This window comes from Macaca mulatta, chromosome 16 (assembly GCF_049350105.2).
Source record: "Macaca mulatta isolate MMU2019108-1 chromosome 16, T2T-MMU8v2.0, whole genome shotgun sequence".
In the NCBI taxonomy this organism is placed as follows: Eukaryota; Metazoa; Chordata; class Mammalia; order Primates; family Cercopithecidae; genus Macaca; species Macaca mulatta.
The window spans coordinates 51704425-51724857 of NC_133421.1; the positions used below are offsets into that span (position 1 = coordinate 51704425).

The 20433-nt window shown below is 51.5% G+C and overlaps 2 protein-coding genes across 6 annotated transcripts in view; one reads left to right on the forward strand and one right to left on the reverse strand.

Annotated features, from left to right (window-relative positions):
- The window catches only part of MPO (myeloperoxidase), a 29650-nt gene extending 15330 nt beyond the window's left edge, over positions 1-14320 (forward strand). The window contains exons 3-14 of the mRNA XM_001103896.5: positions 3823-3947; positions 4093-4186; positions 4536-4711; positions 4904-5027; positions 5125-5254; positions 5352-5558; positions 6423-6741; positions 8879-9039; positions 10895-11150; positions 11647-11817; positions 12671-12908; positions 13699-14320. Coding sequence (XP_001103896.5) covers positions 3823-3947; positions 4093-4186; positions 4536-4711; positions 4904-5027; positions 5125-5254; positions 5352-5558; positions 6423-6741; positions 8879-9039; positions 10895-11150; positions 11647-11817; positions 12671-12908; positions 13699-13906 — 2209 coding nt within the window. The 3' untranslated portion in view covers positions 13907-14320. The remainder of the gene's footprint in view (positions 1-3822; positions 3948-4092; positions 4187-4535; positions 4712-4903; positions 5028-5124; positions 5255-5351; positions 5559-6422; positions 6742-8878; positions 9040-10894; positions 11151-11646; positions 11818-12670; positions 12909-13698) is intronic.
- A 1705-nt stretch (positions 14321-16025) lies between these two features.
- LPO (lactoperoxidase) overlaps positions 16026-20433 on the reverse strand; it is a 30296-nt gene continuing 25888 nt past the window's right edge. For all 5 annotated transcript variants that reach the window (XM_077970958.1, XM_077970961.1, XM_077970959.1 and 2 more), the window contains 4 exons: positions 19607-19859; positions 18241-18414; positions 16968-17205; positions 16026-16767 (listed from right to left, as the gene is read on the reverse strand). In XM_077970958.1, coding sequence (XP_077827084.1) covers positions 16560-16767; positions 16968-17205; positions 18241-18414; positions 19607-19859 — 873 coding nt within the window. In that variant the 3' untranslated portion in view covers positions 16026-16559. The remainder of the gene's footprint in view (positions 16768-16967; positions 17206-18240; positions 18415-19606; positions 19860-20433) is intronic.

Genomic DNA, 20433 nt, shown 5'->3' on the forward strand with positions numbered 1-20433 from the left:
AGCTCTGCAATAAGGAGCTTGCATTAAATGTCTCTCCCCTCTTGAGACTTGACAATTCCCTTAGAAGAGGAAAAGGACACTCAAGGTTGACAAGGGTGACAGGGAACAGGCACTCTCATGCATGGCTGATGGGAGGATGAGGTATAATCTTCAGCAGGCTATTTGACTATCAATATTAAAAAGCCCTAAAACACGCATACCCAAATATGCAGGAATTTTACTTCTTGCCTAAGGAAATAATTGAAGATGTGGTTAGAGATTTAACTCCATGGATACTTATCCTAGTACTACTTATAATAATGAAAATCAGAACCCTAAGAATCTAACGAGATAGAATTAGTGAATAAATCATATAAAATAGTTATATGAAACATTATACAGATATAAAAATGAAGCAAACCTATGTTTATTGACACAGGGAGATGCCCAGACTAAAATTGTTAAGTACCAAAAGAAGATGGTAAAACAATATTTAAAGTTCTTATCAATATTTAAAAATATATGTCTACATATAGGATATCAAAATCTTAAAAGAGGTATTGGTGAGTGGTGAGATTATGGGCAATTATTTTCCTTCCTACTGTTTATTTATGTGAAGACAATGATAAACCTTGAAAGAAAAAAAAGTACCCACAATCTCACTTGATGTTAAGTAATTTTGATTTATTTTTATTTTTGCATACTCATATTCTCAAACTTTTCATCAATGAAAATTATATTACTTAAAGGATTGAAAAATCATTTCCAAAAGCCTATAAAATTCTAGAGCCTGATTCACAAAGAGCCACTTGACCAACTGCACACACAGCAAGTCACTGGCAGGGCAAAAACGGGGTTCCCCTTCCTAGCAGGGGACAGAATCCCTGGACACACTGGGAAGATGTTCTGGGTGTTGCTGTCTCTTGTCCCTTGGCCAAGAGGTGGTCTGGGCATAGAAGACAAGAGTGGGCTGGTTGCGGTGGCTCATGCCTGTAATCCCAGCACTTTGGGAGGCCGAGGTGGGCAGATCACAAGGTCAGGAGTTTGAGACCAGCCTGGCCAACGTGGTGAAACCCCATCTCTACTAAAAACACAAAATATTAGCTGGGCGTGGTGGCAGGCACCTGTAATCCCAGCTACTTGGGAGGCTGAGGCAGGAGAATTGCTTGAACCCGGGAGGCAGAGGTTGCAGTGAGCCGAGATCGCACCACTGTACTCCAGCTCAGCTGACAGTACAAGACTCCGTCTCAAAAAAAAAAAAAAAAAAGTGGGTGGCATGTTGCAGGAAGCCAGGGACCCCAAACAAAGGGACCGGATGAAGCCATGGCAGAAGAACATAAATTGTGAAGATTTCATGGACATTTATTAGTCACCCAAATTAATACTTTTATAATTTCTTACTCCTATCTTTACTGCAATCTCCGAACATAAATTGTGAAGATTTCATGGACACTTATCACTTCCCCAATCAATACCCTTGTAATTTCCTATGCCTGTTTTTACTTTAATCTCTTAATCCTGTCATCTTCTTTGTAAGCTGAGGAGGATATATGTTGCCTCAGGACTCTGTGATGATTGTGTTAACTGCACAAATTGTTTATAGGGCATGTGTGTTTGAACAATATGAAATCTGGGCATCTTGAAAAAAGAACAGGATAACAGCAATCTTCAGGGAACAAGGGAGATAAGACTTGGAGCCTGACTGCCGGTGAGCCAGGTGGAACAGAGCCATATTTCTCTTCTTTCAAAAGCAAATAGGAGAAATATCTCTGAATTCTTTTTCTCAGCAAGGAGCATCCCTGAGAAAGAGAATGCACCCTGAGGGTAGGTCTATAGACAGCCCCTTAAGGTGACCACCTTTTACGGTCGAAGCTGAAGGGATGAAAGGAGCCCTGGTCTCCTGTAGCGCTCCCAGGCTTATTAGGACGAGGAAATTCCCGCGTAATAAATTTTGGTCAGACAGGTTGTCTGCTCTCAAACCCTGTCTCCTGATAAGATGTTATCAATGACAATGCATGCCCAAAACTTCATTAGCAATTTTAATTTCGCCCCATCCTGTGGTTCTGTGATGTCTCCCTGCCTCCACTTGCTTGGTGATATTTTTACCTTGTGAAGTATGTGATTTCTGTGACCCACACCCTATTCATGCACTCCCTCCCCTTTTGAAAATCGCTAATAAAAACTTACTAGTTTTACAGCTTGGGGAGCATCACGGAACCTGCTGACAAGTGATATCTCCTCCGGACACCCAGCTTTAAATTTCTCTCTCTTGTACCCTTTCCCTTTATTTCTCAAACAAGCTGAGACACTTAGGAAATAGAAAAGAACCCATGATAAATATCGGGGATGGGGTTTTCCCCGACAGTGGCAGGAAGGTGGCTGAAGGTAGGAGGGGGAACCTAAATGGGACATAGGAGGCATGGTTGGCACGAGCTCAGCCTGACCAGGACTCAGAGAGGTACACTGATTTGGTCAAAAGTCGTAGTACTTTTCCTGCCTGAGATTGGTGGCCCTTTTGCTGGGCTTTCTCAAGCAAGAAATATCCTCTTCTATTTCAGAATGATTCTGAATCATTAACCCAAGTCCTCCCAACTGCACTGATCTTGTCCCAGGGAGGCCCTGGGCTGCATTACCCAACTGATCACTAACCACAACCAGCTCTGCTCTCTCCTGGTTCCTGAAATCCAGGAGCAGATGGTGGTGGGGAGGAGGAGTTTGGAGACAACCCTCTACCAGAAGCCAAGAAAAAAGGGGAGTGAGGAGGAATAGAGGAAGTTATCTTGGTCCTGCGCCCACAGCCCCCAGGGTCCTCTTTCCTGTGAAGTCCAACGGTCTCCAGCCAGATTTCCTGTTCCCTTAGCCCCACCAAGAACCAGAGGCTGCCCACCGGGGTTGGCTGTAGAATGCAGGTTACTGTTGGAGTGGGGGATGGCCAACTGAGGCCCATTGGGTCATTTTTACTCCAGGTCTCCCTTTCATCCTCCTGTCTTCACTGGGGGCACTCTATTCCCCGCAGTTCCTGGGCTACCAGTTCCTGACTTTTGTTCCTTTCAAAGGAACCCTGGATAACCAATGTAACCAGAATTTCAGAGGGGTTAGTTGTGTGTATCCCCTGGGGACAGCACTGGTATAGGCACACAATGGTGAGCTGATAAACTTGGGTTGGAAGTGCTAAATTCAAAGGCTGGGGACAGGCTGAGCCCAGTGGCTCACACCTGTAATTCCAGCACTTTGGGAGGCTGAGGCGGGTGGATTGCTTGAGGTCAGGAGTTCAAGACCAGCCTGGTCAACATGGTGAAACCCTGTATCTACTAAAAATACAAAAATTAGCTGGGCATGGTAGTGGGCACCTGTAATCCCAGCTACTTGGGAGGCTGAGGCAGGAGAATCGCTTGAACGATTGCACACCAGCCTGGGCAACAGATCAAGATAACGTCTCCAAAAAAAAAAAAAAAGACGGAACAATGCTGGTCCCTCCTTTCCTGCCCCTTCCCCCCATTTCAGAGGCCCCTCTGTGTGTACCTTCCAACCCCAGTGGGGGAGGAGAGAGAGTTCAGTCTCCAGGATCAGACCTTCCTCTCCCTCACCCCGCCCCCAGCTTACAGGACATAAAAGCGCAGATTGAGCTAAGAGGAGCTGCCAATATCAGGTGACCTGTGGAGGTGGGGTCCTTGGAGACTGGATGACAGCAGCTGGAAGGGGATAAGGGTGCAGTGAGCCCCTCCCTCAAGGAGGTCTGGCTTTATCCAGAGACAGAGCCCTCTGAGGTGGGGCTGAGGTACAAAGGGGGATTGAGCAGCCCAGGAGAAGAGAGATGGGGGTTCCCTTCTTCCCTTCTCTCAGATGCACAGTGGACTCAGGACCTTGCTGGGCTGGGGGTATCACTGCAGAGATGAAGCTGCTTCTGGCCTTAGCAGGGCTCCTGGCCATTCTGGCCATGCCCCAACCCTCTGAAAGTGCTTCTCCAGGTAATAGTTCCCAAGGTGGGAGAAGATGGTGTGTTGGGGTGGTTGTGTTCCAGAGACCCCTTTTCTCAGAGCAGGACTTCTTAGCTCTGGGGCCTGATAGGGGGTTGGGGCCCATTCCTGACTTTGTGATCCCTGCTCTGGGCAGCTGTCCTGGGGGAGGTGGATACCTCGTTGGTGCTGAGCTGTATGGAGGAGGCCAAGCAGCTGGTGGACAAGGCCTACAAGGAGCGGCGGGAAAGGTGGGGCACGAGGCACTGCCCAGCTCTGGGCAAGGCTGTCCCAGGCCTTGCAGAGAAGGAGCAGGCAGCAGGGAACTTGATGGTGGGAGAGGGAGATTACGGGGACCCATGTGGACTCCCTTTCTGTATGTCTGTCCCTGTGTCTCTGGATGGGAGAAAAGCTTAAACGCCATCCTTCCCAAAGCCTTGCCTGTCTGGACACCCAGGTCCATATCCTTTTTATAAAAGGAAGCCTTCCTCCCACCCGTGGGCCTGTCTGCATGGTCCTGCATGTCTGCCCCTGGGCTGGGGCTCTGCTGGGTGGGTCTGCACCCCTTCTCTGGCCCTCACTCCTCCTTTCTCTAAGCAGCATCAAGCAGCGGCTTCGCAGTGGCTCAGCCAGCCCCATGGAACTCCTATCCTACTTCAAGCAGCCCGTGGCAGCCACCAGGACGGCGGTGAGGGCTGCTGACTACCTGCACGTGGCTCTAGACCTGCTGGAGAGGAAACTGAGGTCCCTGTGGCGAAGGTCATTCAACGTCACTGGTACTGTTGCCCATCCCACCCCAGGCCCCTGCTCCACTAGTGACTCCTCCTAGGGACCACAGCCGTCTCCCAGTGATCCCCTCAACTTCTTCCTCCAGGGAGTCTCAGGGGTCTCCAGGGCTCCTCAGCCTCAGGTTGCCTGGGATAGGAAGTGAGGCGGCTCAGCTTCCCCATTGCTCTTTCCCTCGGCAGATGTGCTGACGCCGGCCCAGCTGAATTTGTTGTCCAAGTCAAGCGGCTGCGCCTACCAGAACGTGGGGGTGACTTGCCCAGAGCAGGACAAATACCGCACCATTACCGGGATGTGCAACAACAGGTGCGGCTGGCAGGGGGTGGCTGCAGGACCCGGGCTCAGAGAGGCGTCCCGGATGCCTCAGGCCTCCCGGTGTCAGCGCCCTGTCATCCCCTTGCAGACGCAGCCCCACGCTGGGGGCCTCCAACCGTGAGTTTGTGCGCTGGCTGCCGGCGGAGTATGAGGACGGCTTCTCGCTTCCCTACGGGTGGACGCCAGGGGTCAAGCGCAACGGCTTCCCGGTGGCTCTGGTGAGCGCGGGGTGGGGGGGTGGGGGCAGATGAGATGGGGCGAGGCCCAGCCACGCGGTGCGCGGACCCAGGCGCCAGCTGACTCCGTGTCCCGTAGGCTCGCGCTGTCTCCAACGCGATCGTGCGCTTCCCCACGGATCAGCTGACCCCGGACCAGGAGCGCTCACTCATGTTCATGCAATGGGGCCAGCTGTTGGACCACGACCTCGACTTCACCCCTGAGCCGGCTGCCCGGGCCTCCTTCCTCACTGGCGTCAACTGCGAGACCAGCTGCGTGCAGCAGCCGCCCTGCTTCCCACTCAAGGTGGCCCTGCTTCCCGCCCACTGCCTGGGTGGGGAGAGGGGAGATTGTTTCTGGAAGGGGCCATCTCCTTTCTGTGCCCAGGTTTCCTTTCCCAGCCGCTGAGGAAGGCTCGCCCTGCCTTCCCTGTGTGCAGAAGCACTGGCTGCTCAGCTGTGACCTGTCTCCTTCCTGTGCCTGGGCTCAGCCAGCTGGCAGCCAGGGCCGTCCATTTGCTCACTGCCTCTTGCAGGCCAAGGGAGAGACGGTTGTTCCTCCCTGGCTGACAGCAGTCCTGTTGGTGGAATCACTGGCTTTTTGTTAGGTTGGGAGAGGGTTCTGGGAGGAGGACCTTCCCAGTGCCCCCCAAGCCTCCATGCTCAGTCCTGTTTCCTCCCCACGGAGGGGGCAGCCCCAACCCCCATCACAAAGAAGGAGAGAGTCTGGGGGTCTGGTGGGTGCCGTGGGATAGGGCTGGGAGTGGGCAAGGTAGTCGAGGCACTGCTGGGTACGGAAGGAGGAGGAGAGAAAGGAGAGAGCGCCTGAGAGAGGGAGAGAGACGGACAGGAGAATGTCAAGGCCAGAGGGAGAGCAGGCCCAGCAGAGAGAAGGGGAGAGAGAGAGGCGAAGCTTTAGTGAGGAAGGGTCGGAGGCCTGGTGGTGCCCAGACCCAGGGGCTGCCCAGGTTCCCAGTTCAGTGTTCTGCTCATTAACGCTGCGGCTCAGAGGCTGCTGCTGGTGGCGCCCTAGGCAGCGATCCCGTTCGGGCCTCCAGAGGCCTCTGCAGCTTGAGGTTACCAGAGGTCCTGAGGGCAGGGGAAGAGCCACTTCTGCCTGGGCACCTTCCCTGCCCTCGGTGAGCCAGTCTAGCCTCTCTCTGTGCCTCAGATCCCGCCCAACGACCCCCGCATCAAGAACCAAGCCGACTGCATCCCATTCTTCCGCTCCTGCCCGGCCTGCCCCAACAACAACATCACCATCCGCAACCAGATCAACGCGCTCACCTCCTTCGTGGACGCCAGCATGGTATACGGCAGCGAGGAGCCCCTGGCCAGGAACCTGCGCAACACGTCCAACCAGCTGGGGCTGCTGGCCGTCAACCAGCGCTTCCAAGACAACGGCCGGGCCCTGCTGCCCTTTGACAAGCTGCACGATGACCCCTGTCTCCTTACCAACCGCTCAGCGAGCATCCCCTGCTTCCTGGCAGGTCAGCGTTGGGGTGGGGACCAGGGGTGGCATAGGAGGTACTCCCTGTTGGAGCCACAGTGAGTCTGTTTGTGAGCAGCTAGTGGGTTTGTTCTTAGAGAGACTGTCCTCACCAGCCATTACTATCAACTTCGTGATATTAATCCAGTTGCCTTGGTAACAAGTCAGATGGAGCCAGAAAAGCAGAAAAGCAAACAACCTCTCCAACCCTAAGATGGAGACCCAGGGATGGATGAGGAGCCTCTGTCCATCAGTCCGTTGCTTTCTCTGTCCCTCTTTACCCTTCTGGACTCTGGAAGAGAGGACAGTTGAGTCCCTCAGGAGCGGGGAACTAAAGGACAGAGAGGGCTGTGGTGCCCTTGCCCTCTAGAGCAACACTATCCAATGTGGTAGCCACTAGCTGCATGTGGCTATTTTAATTTTAGCTATTTTAAGTTAAATAAACCCCGTTTCTCAGCGGTGCTAGCCACATTTCAAATGCTCAATTGCCTTACAGTCTAGTGGCTCCCCCTAATGGGTGGCACAGATGTAAAATATTTTCATCATCTCAGAAGGTTGAATTGGACCACACTGCTCCAAAATATCCCCTCCTGCGCACCTTAATTGCCCATAATAAGAGATGATGGGATTTTAAATGTAAACAATTGGCAGTTTTGGAGACATGATTGGGGCAGTGATGGCAGCCATGACCAGACATTTTCCAGCGTTTTTTTTTTTTTTTTTTTTTCCCCCTAAGACGGAGTCTCACTCTGTCACCCAGGCTGGAGTACGGTGGCACAATCTTGGCTCACTGCAACCTCTGCCTCCTGGGTTCAAGCGATTCTTCTGCCTCAGCCTCCTAAGTAGCTGAGACTACAGGCGCCTGCCACCATGCTTGGCTAATTTTTTGTATTTTTAGTAGAGACGGGGGTTTTACCATGTTAGCCAGGCTGGTCTCAAACTCCTGACCTTGCGATCCACCCGCCTTGGCCTCCCAAAGTGCTGGGATTACAGGTGGGAGCCATTGCGCCTGGCCATTTTCCAGCATTTTTAAATGTAAGCCCAATAGTGGACCTCAGGCCCTTTCCTCTGGCCTCCCTCTGCCTCCTCCTAATGGTTCCTGCTGGTCTCTCCCTGGCTGGGACCGTGGGAGGAGGATCCAGGTCGGACTTTCTACAAGAGAGGCCGACCTCTTCTGGGCTAGTTAGGCAAGGGCAGCCCTCCTTAGCCAGACTCAGCTGCCCCCAGCCTGGCTTTGATGAGCCTCATGTCCCAAGCCTGGGTCATTTTGACCTCTAGCTGCCCATGGATGGAGATGCTGCTCTCAGAGAATTTCCTTTCCACCAGCTTCTAGAGTTGACAAGGACTAACGCTAGTGTCCTGACCCTAGCCCTCTGGGCCCTGCAGAGAAGAGTTGTGGGAAGACTAGGGGAACCAAGGGGGATCTGCTTAGTTTTCTTGAACAGTCTCAGGTGTGGACGCCACACATCTCATGTCCTAGCCCCCTCCCCTGGAGCAGGCTGCACCATTGGCATGTAGTAAAGGGCAGGGCTGACAACTCTGTTGAAATGGTAGTGGCTTTCTGGAGTCCTGTGTTGAGAAGGATTCTGAGGTGGCATCCAATTTTAGCAGGAAAGAGTGCTGTGATCATTAGCTGCATCAGACATGGGCGTGGACGTAGGCTGTGCTGAAAGGCATGCTTCTTCCCAGACACTCCTTGGAATCAAGAGAATCAATGAACCAAGCAGTGTTCATAAGTCTCATACTTTGTACCAGGCACTGTGTTAAGTCCCATGTATCCATATGTGTGCTAGGAGGGAGGGTAAAATATAAAAAGGCACAAGCCTTAGTCCTGTGCTCAAGGAGCTCCCTGTCTCAGGTACAGGAAAATGGCACATCATGTGTTGGAAGTGATGCCTATTGAATGAACATCCCCAACCAGCAGTGCCCCTGAGCTGAGGCAGAAGCTATTATTGTGGACTGGGGCATCAGGGCAGGCCTCCTAGAGGAGTGTAAATTGGGGACGGTGTGAAAAGATGGATGGGGAGGAGGGTTGAGTAGGAGGCATTTCAGGCCTTGGCTGGGGAGGGGGTGTCAGTGGAGCAAATCTTTTCTGGGATGGAGGACTTAGGAATGACAGTGGCTTTTGCCTCCCTAAGGGGACACCCGTTCCAGTGAGATGCCTGAGCTCACCTCCATGCACACTCTCTTACTTCGGGAGCACAACCGGCTGGCCACAGAACTCAAGCGCCTGAACCCTAGGTGGGATGGGGAGAGGCTCTACCAGGAGGCCCGGAAGATTGTGGGGGCCATGGTCCAGGTAGGCTGTCTTGAGCACCGGGCACACGGGATCCAGATGTGCCCCTGCAACATCCTAGCTGTGTGACCTTGAGCAAGTTCCTAACCCTCCTGAGCCTTGCCTTCTTCATCCATGAGGCTATAAGGATTATAATACATATATGAAAACACCTTTCAGACAGTAAGTGCTTGACAAAGGCTTCTTCCCTTCCCTCTGCTTCGCAGGTTTGCTCCCTGCAGTCTTCTTTCCTGTGGGTCTGTTGTTGGTGTTGGGAGGGTTGAATGTTTGACTTAGTGCCTGAGTAGCTGTTCAGTAAATTCTTCTTCTTTCCATCTCACTGTCACTCTTAGCTCCTTTACCCACTCACATCTTCTTTCTAAAATTAAAAAAATTATAGGGCCAGGCGCGGTGGCTCATGCCTGCAATTCCAGCACTTTGGGAGGCCAAGGCAGGTGGATCACGAGGTCAAGAGATCGAGACCATCCTGGCTAACACGGTGAAACCCGGTCTCTACTAAAAATACAAAAAATTAGCCGGGCGTGGTGGCGGGTGCTTGTAGTTCCAGCTACTTGGGAGGCTGAGGCAGGAGAATGGCATGAACCCAGGAGGTGGAGCTTGCAGTGAGCTGAGATGGTGCCACTGCACTCCAGCCTGGGCAACAGAGAGAAACTCTGTCTCAAAAAAATAAATAAATAAATAAATAAAATTTTAAAATTATTATTATTATTTTATTTTTATTTTTTGATACAGGGTCTTACCCTGTTGCCCAGGTTGGAGTGCAGTGGTGCGATCTTGGCTCAATGCAATCTCCACCTGTCAGGCTCAAGCCATTCTCCCATCTCAGCTTCCTGAGTAGCTGGGATTTCAGGCACGCGCCACCATGCCCGGCTAATTTTTGTATTTTTTGTAGAGACGGGATTTCGACATGTTACCCAGGGTGGTCTCAAACTCCTAGGCTCAATTGATTCGCCCTCTTCGACCTCCCAAAGTGCTGGGATTACAGGCATGAGTCACTGCGTCCGGCCCACTCACCTCTTCTTTTTGGCTCTGTCATAATCCACCCAACGTCCTTAGCCTCATTTACTCCTGGGGCAATGTTCCCGGTTCTGTCTCTCAACATCTGGTGCTTCATTGCCCCCACCCTCTCCCTCAGAGGCAGATGCAGACACACACACACACACACACACACACACACACACTCCTAGATTCTGGAGGAGAGAGTTTCCGGTGCTAAGGGTGAGTTTTTGATTTGCACTAAGAACTCAAGTGAAATTCATTTACACTCCAAAAGAACTTCTAGAAGCTAGAATGTAGAGTGAGACTGTTCCATGTCTTCACTTTTCACGGGGAAAATCATGCCAGATGGTCCTTCATTCCTTCCTGCCTCCCTGCTTTCCACACACCTAAACTGAGCCTTACTGTGGGCAGGCACTTGGTGGGCACTGTGAAGAATTTCAACAACTTCAATTTCCCTTGCTCTCAAGGACTTTATAAGATAGTTGCAGAAATGACAGATTAATAACGTGCAGACAAGGAAGTTATCACAATGACAAAAAAAGTGATTTGCTATTTAGTCCTCTAAGGCAGAGGGCAATATAATTATCCTTAATGTACATTTGAGGAACTCAGACTCAGAGAGGTTAATGACTGGTCCAAGGTCACCCAGCTAGCAAGCAGTAGAACTCTATTTATGCCTCTCAGTGCCACTCTGTTAGGCCCAGTTCCAGTATTGTGGGAGGTTATTCCCTGACCGTAGAGGGATGGGAGGGATTCCCCAAGCCAAGAGCAGGCAGAGACTCTGGCCCTCCTGTGCTGCCAGGCGGCATTTGCAGTGGAGGAGTGGGTAGAGAGGCCATTCCAAATGACTTGTCTTTAGATCATCACTTACCGGGACTACCTGCCCCTGGTGTTGGGGCCAGCGGCCATGAGGAAGTACCTGCCCAGGTACCGTTCCTACAATGACTCAGTGGACCCACGCATCGCCAACGTCTTCACCAATGCCTTCCGCTACGGCCACACCCTCATCCAACCCTTCATGTTCCGCCTGGACAATCGGTACCAGCCCATGGAACCCAACTCCCGTGTCCCCCTCAGCAGGGTCTTTTTTGCCTCCTGGAGAGTAGTGCTGGAAGGTAAGCGGGACCTAGGCCAGGAGCGAGTGGGCTGGCAGCTAAAGGTGGGGTAGGGGTCACCTTGGCTCTAGGGAGCTAGGGTGGGGAGCAATCTGCTTTCCTCCCATCTTGGAGATCTGGTCTGACTCTCCAGCCTCAGTTCCCCTGACTCTGCTTCCATATCTGATAATAAAGAGTGGGGGTGGGGATGGCTCTCAGAGGTAACTGGCTACTTCCTATGTGTTGTGGCTTGCTGTGACCCAGGATGCCAGGGCCTGGGAGCATCGCAATCTTGCAAGTCTGAATGGCATAATCTCCTGAGACCTATATGCCCCTGGATCATGTAGTGACTGGTGAGGACCTGCTCACTGGAGCCACCTTGGTACCAGGCACTGCATGTGCCCAGCCCTCTTCTCGAATACTCCTGACCTTACCTGGACTTGTCCCTGACTCCAATCTGAGCTCTGATACTGATCCAGATACTTCCTTCCCCTGAGCTGGCTCCTCTGGTCCCCAGGTGGCATTGACCCCATCCTCCGGGGCCTCATGGCCACCCCTGCCAAGCTGAATCGTCAGAACCAAATTGCAGTGGATGAGATCCGGGAGCGATTGTTTGAGCAGGTCATGAGGATTGGGCTGGACCTGCCTGCTTTGAACATGCAGCGCAGCAGGGACCACGGCCTCCCAGGTGAGGGGCTGCAAGAGTCTCCCCTGACACTCTCCTCCCCTGAGCTGCCTCCTAGGTAGCCCATCACTCCTCTTCCCACTCTAGGGCCCCTGCCCTCTCCAGAGTATATTAGAGGCACTTTGCTCTCAGGAAGTAGTCTGAGACCCGGCCCCTGCCTTTCCCTGGACCCATCTGATCAATTTCCAGCTCCTCTCAGCCTCCTTTGCATGCTGTAATTCTCATCTGAGGGGCATCATCATCAATGATAACCCACAGTCTGAAAATCTGTCTCTGTCATCATTTCGTTTTGCTTCATTGTATGTTAACTCTGGGGGAAGAGATTATTGTTGCCTTCATTTTACTGATGAGGCAACTGAGGCTTGATGAGATTCAGAAGCTGGACAGGTTCTTTAGTCAAGTCAGTGGCAAAGCTGACATTTGAAGCCAGATTAGCCTAACCCCAAAGCCTGTGCCTATGTCGTGGGGTAGCCCATGTGGCTGAGGCTCCTAGACACACTTCACCTCTCATGGGTCAGAGACAGACACGTTGTGCTGCTCTGGAGGGGGACAAGGAGATGTCCCTATTCTTGGACCAGCAGGAACTGTGGCAATTTAGGGTTTGCCTTATGGTAGGCGGGCAAGAGAAAGACAGAGATGGTTCCAGAGAGGCCCAGTTGTGTTCCTTGGTCTGAGCCAAAGGTTCAGGGTTCCCTGATGTGAGGTCCTTCCCTCCCTCTATGACCTTGGTTGTGTTGGGAAGGTGAGTTTTCTGGGCTGCTGGCAGATATGTGAATCTTCCCGGCTGTCTCCAACGACCTCCCCACCTTGAGGCAGAGGGACCTGCCCACAGCCACCTGTCCCCTCCCCTACGCAGGGTACAATGCCTGGAGGCGCTTCTGTGGGCTCCCGCAGCCCAACACGGTAGGCGAGCTGGGCACGGTGCTGAGGAACCTGGAATTGGCGAGGAAGCTGATGGAGCAGTATGGCACGCCCAACAACATCGACATCTGGATGGGCGGCGTGTCTGAGCCCCTGGAGAGCAATGGCCGCGTGGGCCCACTCCTCGCCTGCATCATCGGCATCCAGTTCAGGAAGCTCCGGGATGGTGATCGGTGAGGAGGGGCAGGCGGCGTGGGCCGCTGGGTGGCTGTGGACCTATCCCTGACTCTCTGGGAGCCCAAATTTCCTCCCGTCAGGTGAAGGACTGGAGGAGTCAGTGATTTTCCAGTGTGTTCCAGGAATCCTCCAGATGCCCTGGAGTGCCTCTAATGTGCCCTGAACCTGTTGGGGGTGCAGCAAGGACAGACCTGGACCCCTGGTTGTAAAGGGAGGAAGATAGAAAAATGCCACCCTTAGCTACTTATTCCCGTGGGTTTCACTGTGCAACCATGGGCGTGTCAGCCACCAGTGGGCAGTCCCCTCCCAGCTTTCCCACAGCTCCCCTTAGTGTCATTTCGTCGTGGTCCTGACGTCTTCATGTCTAGTTCTTGCTTAGCCTGTATTGCACTTTTGGGAAAATTAGAAAAAGGTGCCCCTCTCTGGGTGGACGAATTATAAACCACCCCCAAGATTCTCTCTCACTCCTATGGATGCAACTCCTGGCCAGGGCACAGGGCTTCAAGAGTGTGTGTGGGCCCCAGTCCCCCTCCAGCGTGGTGCCCTGGAGGCCGCCGGGCTAGGGATAAGGGACAGGCCACTGGGCAGCTGTGCTTTACTCTGCACAATGAGTGGAACATCACTTGTGTGAAAGCCCCTGGACTGCCCAAGGGCCTGGGGCCCTCCTGTGCTGCCAGGTGGCATTTGGTGTGACCTTGTTATATCCAGGGAGCAGCACAAGCCCACCGATGCCCTGCCAGCCCAGAATATCCTCAGGCACAGTGTCCACGGGTGTTCCCCATGCAGGTTTTGGTGGGAGAACGAGGGTGTGTTCAGCATGCAGCAGCGACAGGCCCTGGCCCAGATCTCCTTGCCCCGGATCATCTGCGACAACACGGGCATCACCACCGTGTCTAAGAACAACATCTTCATGTCCAACTCGTATCCCCGGGACTTTGTCAACTGCAGTACACTTCCTGCATTGAACCTGGCTTCCTGGAGGGAAGCCTCCTAGAGGCTAGGTAAGGGGGTGCAGCAGTGAGGGGTATATCTTGGCTGGCCGATTGGAACCACGGAGATCTCCTTGCCCTAGGTGAGCCCAGCCCTGTTCTGGGTGCAGCTGAGAAAATGAATGACTAGACATTCATTTGTGTGCTCATGTATCTGCAAAGTATATAAATTGGCATTTCATGTGTGTGTGTTGTCTGAACATGGGGAGTGTTTCATGGGTTATGTGTATGTGCCATTTATGTGAGTGTGTGTTTGTGCCGATGAGAATACTGAGTATGTGGAAGGCAGCAGAACGGACTGGTGAGGCGCACAGCTCAGGAATTAGACTGCCTGGGTTCCAATCCTGGCTCTGTGGCTTGCTAGCTATGTGAACTTGAGCAAATTACCCTCATTAAACAAGAGTTTTCTTCCTTGTAAATTACATCTGTCATGGTTTCTTGGAGGGCCCACTTGTATCCTCTTGTTCTTCATTTATTGAGCACCTACTACATTCAAGGCACTGTACTGGGCATGAGAAACATATAGAGGCAAGAAAGAGATACCAAGATGCCATCTGTGTCTTGGTTAGCAGAGCTGGACCAGTGGTGCCCTGGAGGGATGAGCCAGCTGCAGCTGGGCTCTGTGGTTGACTTATGGGCCCAGCCAGCCAGACTCAGGCCATGGCTCCCCTTTTTCTTCCTCACCCTGATTTCTTGCTTATTCACTGGAGTCCTCCTGAAGAGGAACTGGGCCTGTTGTACTTTCTGTACCATTTATTTGTTCCCAGTGTTTATAGTAATAAAGGCACCACTGATGGGGACCTCCACTCTGTCCATGTCTGAGGAGGAACTGGCGCTTTTGCAGAGGCTTACTCTGGGCTCTGAACTTGAACCAGTGTGGTCTGTGCTCAGGGCCCTGTGTTTCTGAACTGAGGGTGAGGGTGTCGGGGAGTTTTCCTTTGAGATCTGTATGTGGAGGGCAGTCATCTCTTGGAAACATGGAGGGCAGGGCATGCGGTGCAGACCCTCCTCCCTCACCTCCGCCCCTGCCACCCTGCAGTGAACTGTGGTCACCAAGCTCTTATGTTTGTTAATTGCTCTAGCAAACGTTTGCTATGTGTTCATTCTGTGTCAGGCCCGTGCCAGGGGCTAGGAAGTGGAGGGGACAAAATGCTGTGTGGTAGGAGAGAAAGTGCAGGGACCTGGTGAGGAGGCAGGCCCTTTCCCGACGAGAGGGGCCTCTGCATCCTGCATCCTGGCAGCCTGGCACAGGGGTTCAGAGGCCCTCAAGACAGTGGACTCCTTCTCACTCATGGTGCACATGGCCCCTGGAGCAGTGAGAGCAGATGGCTGGGCCCAGAGAACAGGGCCAGCACTGAGGGAGGGGAAGGAGTGTATTTCCCTAGTAGTCTTGCCTGGAGCTTGAACCCTGCATCTGATTGGAGGACTCCCTCCCTCTCCCCTTCCTTCTCAAGTGTGGGGAGGGGCCGGAAGTGGTGTAGGATGGTGGAGTCTAATGTACTCAGGGGGCCCTTGGTAATGTTAGGACCTCACCATGGTAAGCAGCAGCATAAATACTGCTTGTCCTCATTTCCACGATGAGGAGAGGGCTGCTCAGAGGGGTGAAGCAACTTGTCTGAGGCCTTGAAGAAGTGGGGGGCAGTGCCAGGCTGCAGTCGAGGTCATCTGGCTCCTGGGCTCTTCCCACAGGATGACTGGGTGTCTCCCACTCCCATCCCACCAGTCAGGGGATCTGGAGGCCCTGGTTGGGCTAATCTTTCCCAGGGGGTCATTTTAAAAGAAGAACATATGAATATGTATTGGGCAGAAGCTCAAGGAATGTTCTGGAAGTGCTCCTTCAGAGACATCACAGGATCCAAGGATCACTCTAGAAGAGAGTATTTCTCAGAAGGGCCACTGGAAGTGATATTAGCTTCAGCTGTGGGGGACCCAGGCTTGGTTTTCCTTCCTGTTTTATCCCTTGGCACCGCCACCTACCATCCCCCCCACGCCCTCTCTCTTGCTACTCCACAGCCAGTGCTTCTTTTCCCCAGGAGCCCCCTGCCCCTCCCCTTTCTTTGAGAGCTCTTAGAAATCCCACCAAACCATCCCCTCTTACCCCAAGACCCATACACGCACCATCTCAGTGGTAAGACGTGTATGGCCTATAAACATCTAGTTACTTATTTGGCAGTGATTCCAAAGTCCGCTTTGCATCTTTAGTCAGTCATCAGGTGTTTTTGAGCACTTCTAATGTGCTGTGCACCGTGCTAGGTGCCACGGGGAACCCTCGGAGGCAGGCTGACATCCTGGACTAGGGAGCTTACAATCTAGGTGAGAGGACAGGAGGAAAGATAAAGGTCAAGGGCCAAGACTTGTGGAGGGAAGAGGACAGGTAACATCCAGCAAGCTGGAGCAGAAGCGCACCTCAGAGGGGCTAAGTCTTGACAGAAAGGAGAAGCCGCAGGAGCTGAGTATAAGAGCTGGGCGGGCTGAGGCAGCCACCCTGGGGCCTGAGCAAGCTGTTCACCCAGGGGTGTAGAGAAGCCCAGCTGCAAAGAAGGGCTGGGACTTGGGTGTGGAGCTCTAAGGGACCAGATCATTGAACTTGCTTGAAATGACCGTGTGGACCACAGGAAACTTTCCTGTGCAGCGCAGGCTGTATTGGAGCCCAGGCCCCTAATTCTTCACTGAGGCCCAGGGTGACAGGTCCAGCTTGTCAATGGCTGAGCAATCCACGAAGTCATAGGGGTAGCTGTTGGCCCGGAATGGGTCCCGTGGGACCTTGGTGATGCGGGTGTTGTCACAGACAAGGCGTGAGAAGGACATTTTCCATAAAGAGTCCTTCTGCTCCTTCGTGAAGACCCCAGGGTTTTCCCACCAGAACCTGCAGAGATAGAAGTAGAGTCGCTCCACAGTCTGGCCGCTGGCCCCTCCCCACCCTGTCACAGGGGAAGGAAAGGGTCACAGGAACCATGAAAAGCCCTACTCACGCTGAGATCTGGAATCAGTGCTCATGCAGGACATTGGGATACCCCTCTTGGAGAAGGGACCTGCCCTTCCCTCCCTGGCTGAGGACGCACTTGCCTGTCTCCATCGCGGATCTGCTGGAACTGCTTGCCCAAGAGGCAGGCCAGGAGAGGCCCCACCCGACCCCTTTCCACCAGCGGCTCAGCAATGGCCCCTATCCAGATGTCGATGTTGTCAGGGGTCCCGTAGAGACCCAGTAACTTCTTGGCCAGCATCTTGTTCTTCAGCACTGTGTTCAACTCCTCTAGTGTCTGCGGCTGTGAGAGGTCGCAGAAGGCTCTCCAGGAATTGTACCCTAGGTTGGAGAGGCTGAGGCTGTCTCATCCCAGGGACTTCCTGTTCACAGCCCCCTTTGGAGCCATGTCCACTCCAGCTCTATCAGCCCTGGAAAGTCTGGTCTTATAGCCTTTGGGATGGGGAAGGAGGCAATCCATTGTTTTTTATTTGCACTTCAATCTTGAAGGGGCTAGTTGGTTAAGTCCTATGTAACCACTAAGTAATCGTGAAACCTATGTGGTACTTACTATGAGTCCAGGCACCATTCTAAGCACTGTGCAAATATGTAACTGAAGAACAGAAATGTTAACTAATTTGCCCAAAGTCCTGTAACTAGTAAATGACATAGGTGGGATTTGAACTCAGGCAGTCTGGTTCTTAATTAAATTGCCTTTCATGGGGACAAAAGAAAGGTCCAATAGTCACTGGTTTCTCTCTACTGTTTTCTTAATGTTTTTAGGGCTTTTAAACTGTTTTTAAAGTTAGTTGGTGATCTCTTTTTCATTTAAGGAATGCCAAGATAGTACCAGATATATCCTCTTTTCTCTGCATTAGGGGAAATGGAAGATTCTGCTTCATAGAGAAACAAAGTGGGTTTTAGAAATGGCCTGGGGCTGGACATGGTGGCTTGCACCTGTAATTTCAGTGCTTTGGGAGGCCAAGGTGGGAGATTGTTTGAGGCCAGGAGTTCGAGACCAGCCTGGGCAAAATAGCAAGACTATGTCTATATTAAAAAAAAAAAAAAAGGCTGGGCATGTGGCACACCTGTAGTCCCACCTACTTGGTAGTCTTAAGCAGGAGGATTACTTGAAGCTAGGAGTTTGAGGCTACTGTGAGCTATGATCGCACCACTGTACTCTAGCCTGGGCAACAGAGCAAGACCCTGTCTAAAAAAAAAAACAACAAAAAAAAACCAAACAAAAAAACTGGCCTGACTTTTGTTTCAGAATTGATCTGATGATCAGATCCTCAGGGTTATAGAAGAGAGTCTCCAGGAGCCCTAGGAAGTTAGCTAAAATTTCCCCGGCGCAGGCCAGACTTCAGACCCACTCACCAGGTTGCCCATGGTCCCGGCAACGCTGTGTGTTGATGGCAGCCAGGTCAAAGCCATGGATCCTGTGAGTTGGCTGGAAAAGCTTGTTGCGCAGCTCTCCAGTCATCATTTTATTCTGTTTCATCAGCTTGGATTTCTTGGCCAGCAGGCCCCGCACCAGAGGATCAATTCCACCTGTCAAGGGAGACCCAGAAGCCATGCTTAGGATGGGGGTAGGGTGGGAACATCATCCATGGCTTGCCTGTGCCTCCACCAGACATTTTCTCTTGGTTGAATGCGGGTCAGCTGGACATCCCAGGCTGGAAGGAGGGAGAGAAGAGCACAGTGCAGCCTGAAGGGTATGCTCAGGGAGACAGGGGCATCCAGATTTTCTACTCTGGGGGTGGGCAGAAAGGGGCATTCATGCGATGATGGCATGACTATAAACATTGAGATATGTTTTGGCCATGCATGGTGGCTCATGCCTGCAATCCCAACACTTTGGGAGGCCAAGGTGGGAAGATTGCTTGAGCCCAGGAGTTTGGGATCAGCCTGGACAACATGGCAAAACCCTGTCTCTAAAAAGAAGGCAAAAAAATTGGCCGGGTATGAGGGTGTGTGACTTGTAGTCCCAGCTACAAGGGAGGCTGAGGGAGGAGGATCACGTGAGCCCAGGAGTTCAAGGCTGCAGTGAGCCGAGATTGTGCCATTGCACTCCAGCCTGGATGACAGAATGAGACCCTGTCTCAAAAAAAAAAAAAAAAAAAAAAAAAAAAAAAAGATATTTTTAAAGCTCTAGTTCATGGAGTCAGCTTTTTCTTCCATATGTTCTGCTGAGGAACATTGCATAATGGGAAAAGGCTGCATAAATCTCAAGGAAATGGCCTTGACTTGTTAGGCTTTAAGTAAAGTTAATTTCAACACAACATAGCCTAGGGATAAAGGAAAGTTGGGTCCAACCTCTGGCACCTCTATGAAGTAAAAAACTCTAGAGGAGATAAAAGAGCAATGTATTTACCAAATCCATGAACTCTTTCTGTAGGAGTCAGAGAAGCCTACGGCAGGGGAAGGAAGTAGGGAAATCCCAGTCACCTTAGAAGCCAAGAGGAAAGAAAGAATAACTAATACTTATTGGTCACCTCCTGTGTGCCAGGAACCATTGTAGGGTGCTCCACATGTATATCTCATTTAATGTTTTGCATAGCCTTGTGGATGGGTGCTATTATTGTCCCCATTTTATAAATGAGGAAACTGAGGCTCAGTGAGGTGAATTCACTCGCCCAAGGTCATGTAAAAGTGCTTGGAATCTGACTTCCAAGAGAAGTTTCCCTACAATAAACTGCATAGTGGGAGACCAAGGTGACAGCACTTCCCTGAAAGGGCATACCATCTTTGACCATCCTCCAAGTGTTGAAGAAGAGGGTGTGGAGAGGGAGTTCTGGTTCTGGCCCCCATGGCTGATAATTCTCATCCAGGCGGAACACAGAAGAGGGGACCTCCAAATGGCCAAAGCGGAAGGCGAAGGTGAAGACATTGGAAATTCTGGGATCCACAGATTCATTGTAGCCTTGATATGGGGGTATCCACTTCTGCATGTGGTCACCTAGCAAAATGGGTAGGTAGTCCCTAAAGGTGATAATCTGGAGGGAGAATAAAATCAAGAGGAAATGGTGTAAGAAGGCTGAAACCTCTGCAGAGGGAGCTGTGAAAGAGCTGCAGCCAAGAGTGATGAGCTGTTGAAAATCAAGGATGGCAAATGGATAGCATATGTGCCCAGTTCCCATTCCTATGACCATAGTAGACATTGCTAATCAATCATGACATTTTTTCTGTTGATCTCTTACGATTTGTCTCAGCATAGGCTCTACTAATCAGTCATTTAAATTTGGCATATGAAACATACTCTCTTTGTCATCTTTGCACTAAGTTTATGACCTTGATGCTAAAGTGACAGTCTTTGTGTGTCACTTTAATGTAACAATGTCAGGGCAAAAGGAATGATAAACCACAGGAATGATTCAGGGGCAACTGAGGAAAGTTCATCCAGTCTCCAGTTCTGAAAGAAATACAGCAGAATGGAAAGACTGGTTTCTGGTTTTCTTTTACATAAAAACACAATGAACTAACACAAATAAAAAATCTTCGGAAAAGAAAAATGCCTCCGCATAACCTAATAATTATATTAATTTTTATTCTTGTAGTCTTTGCCTATAT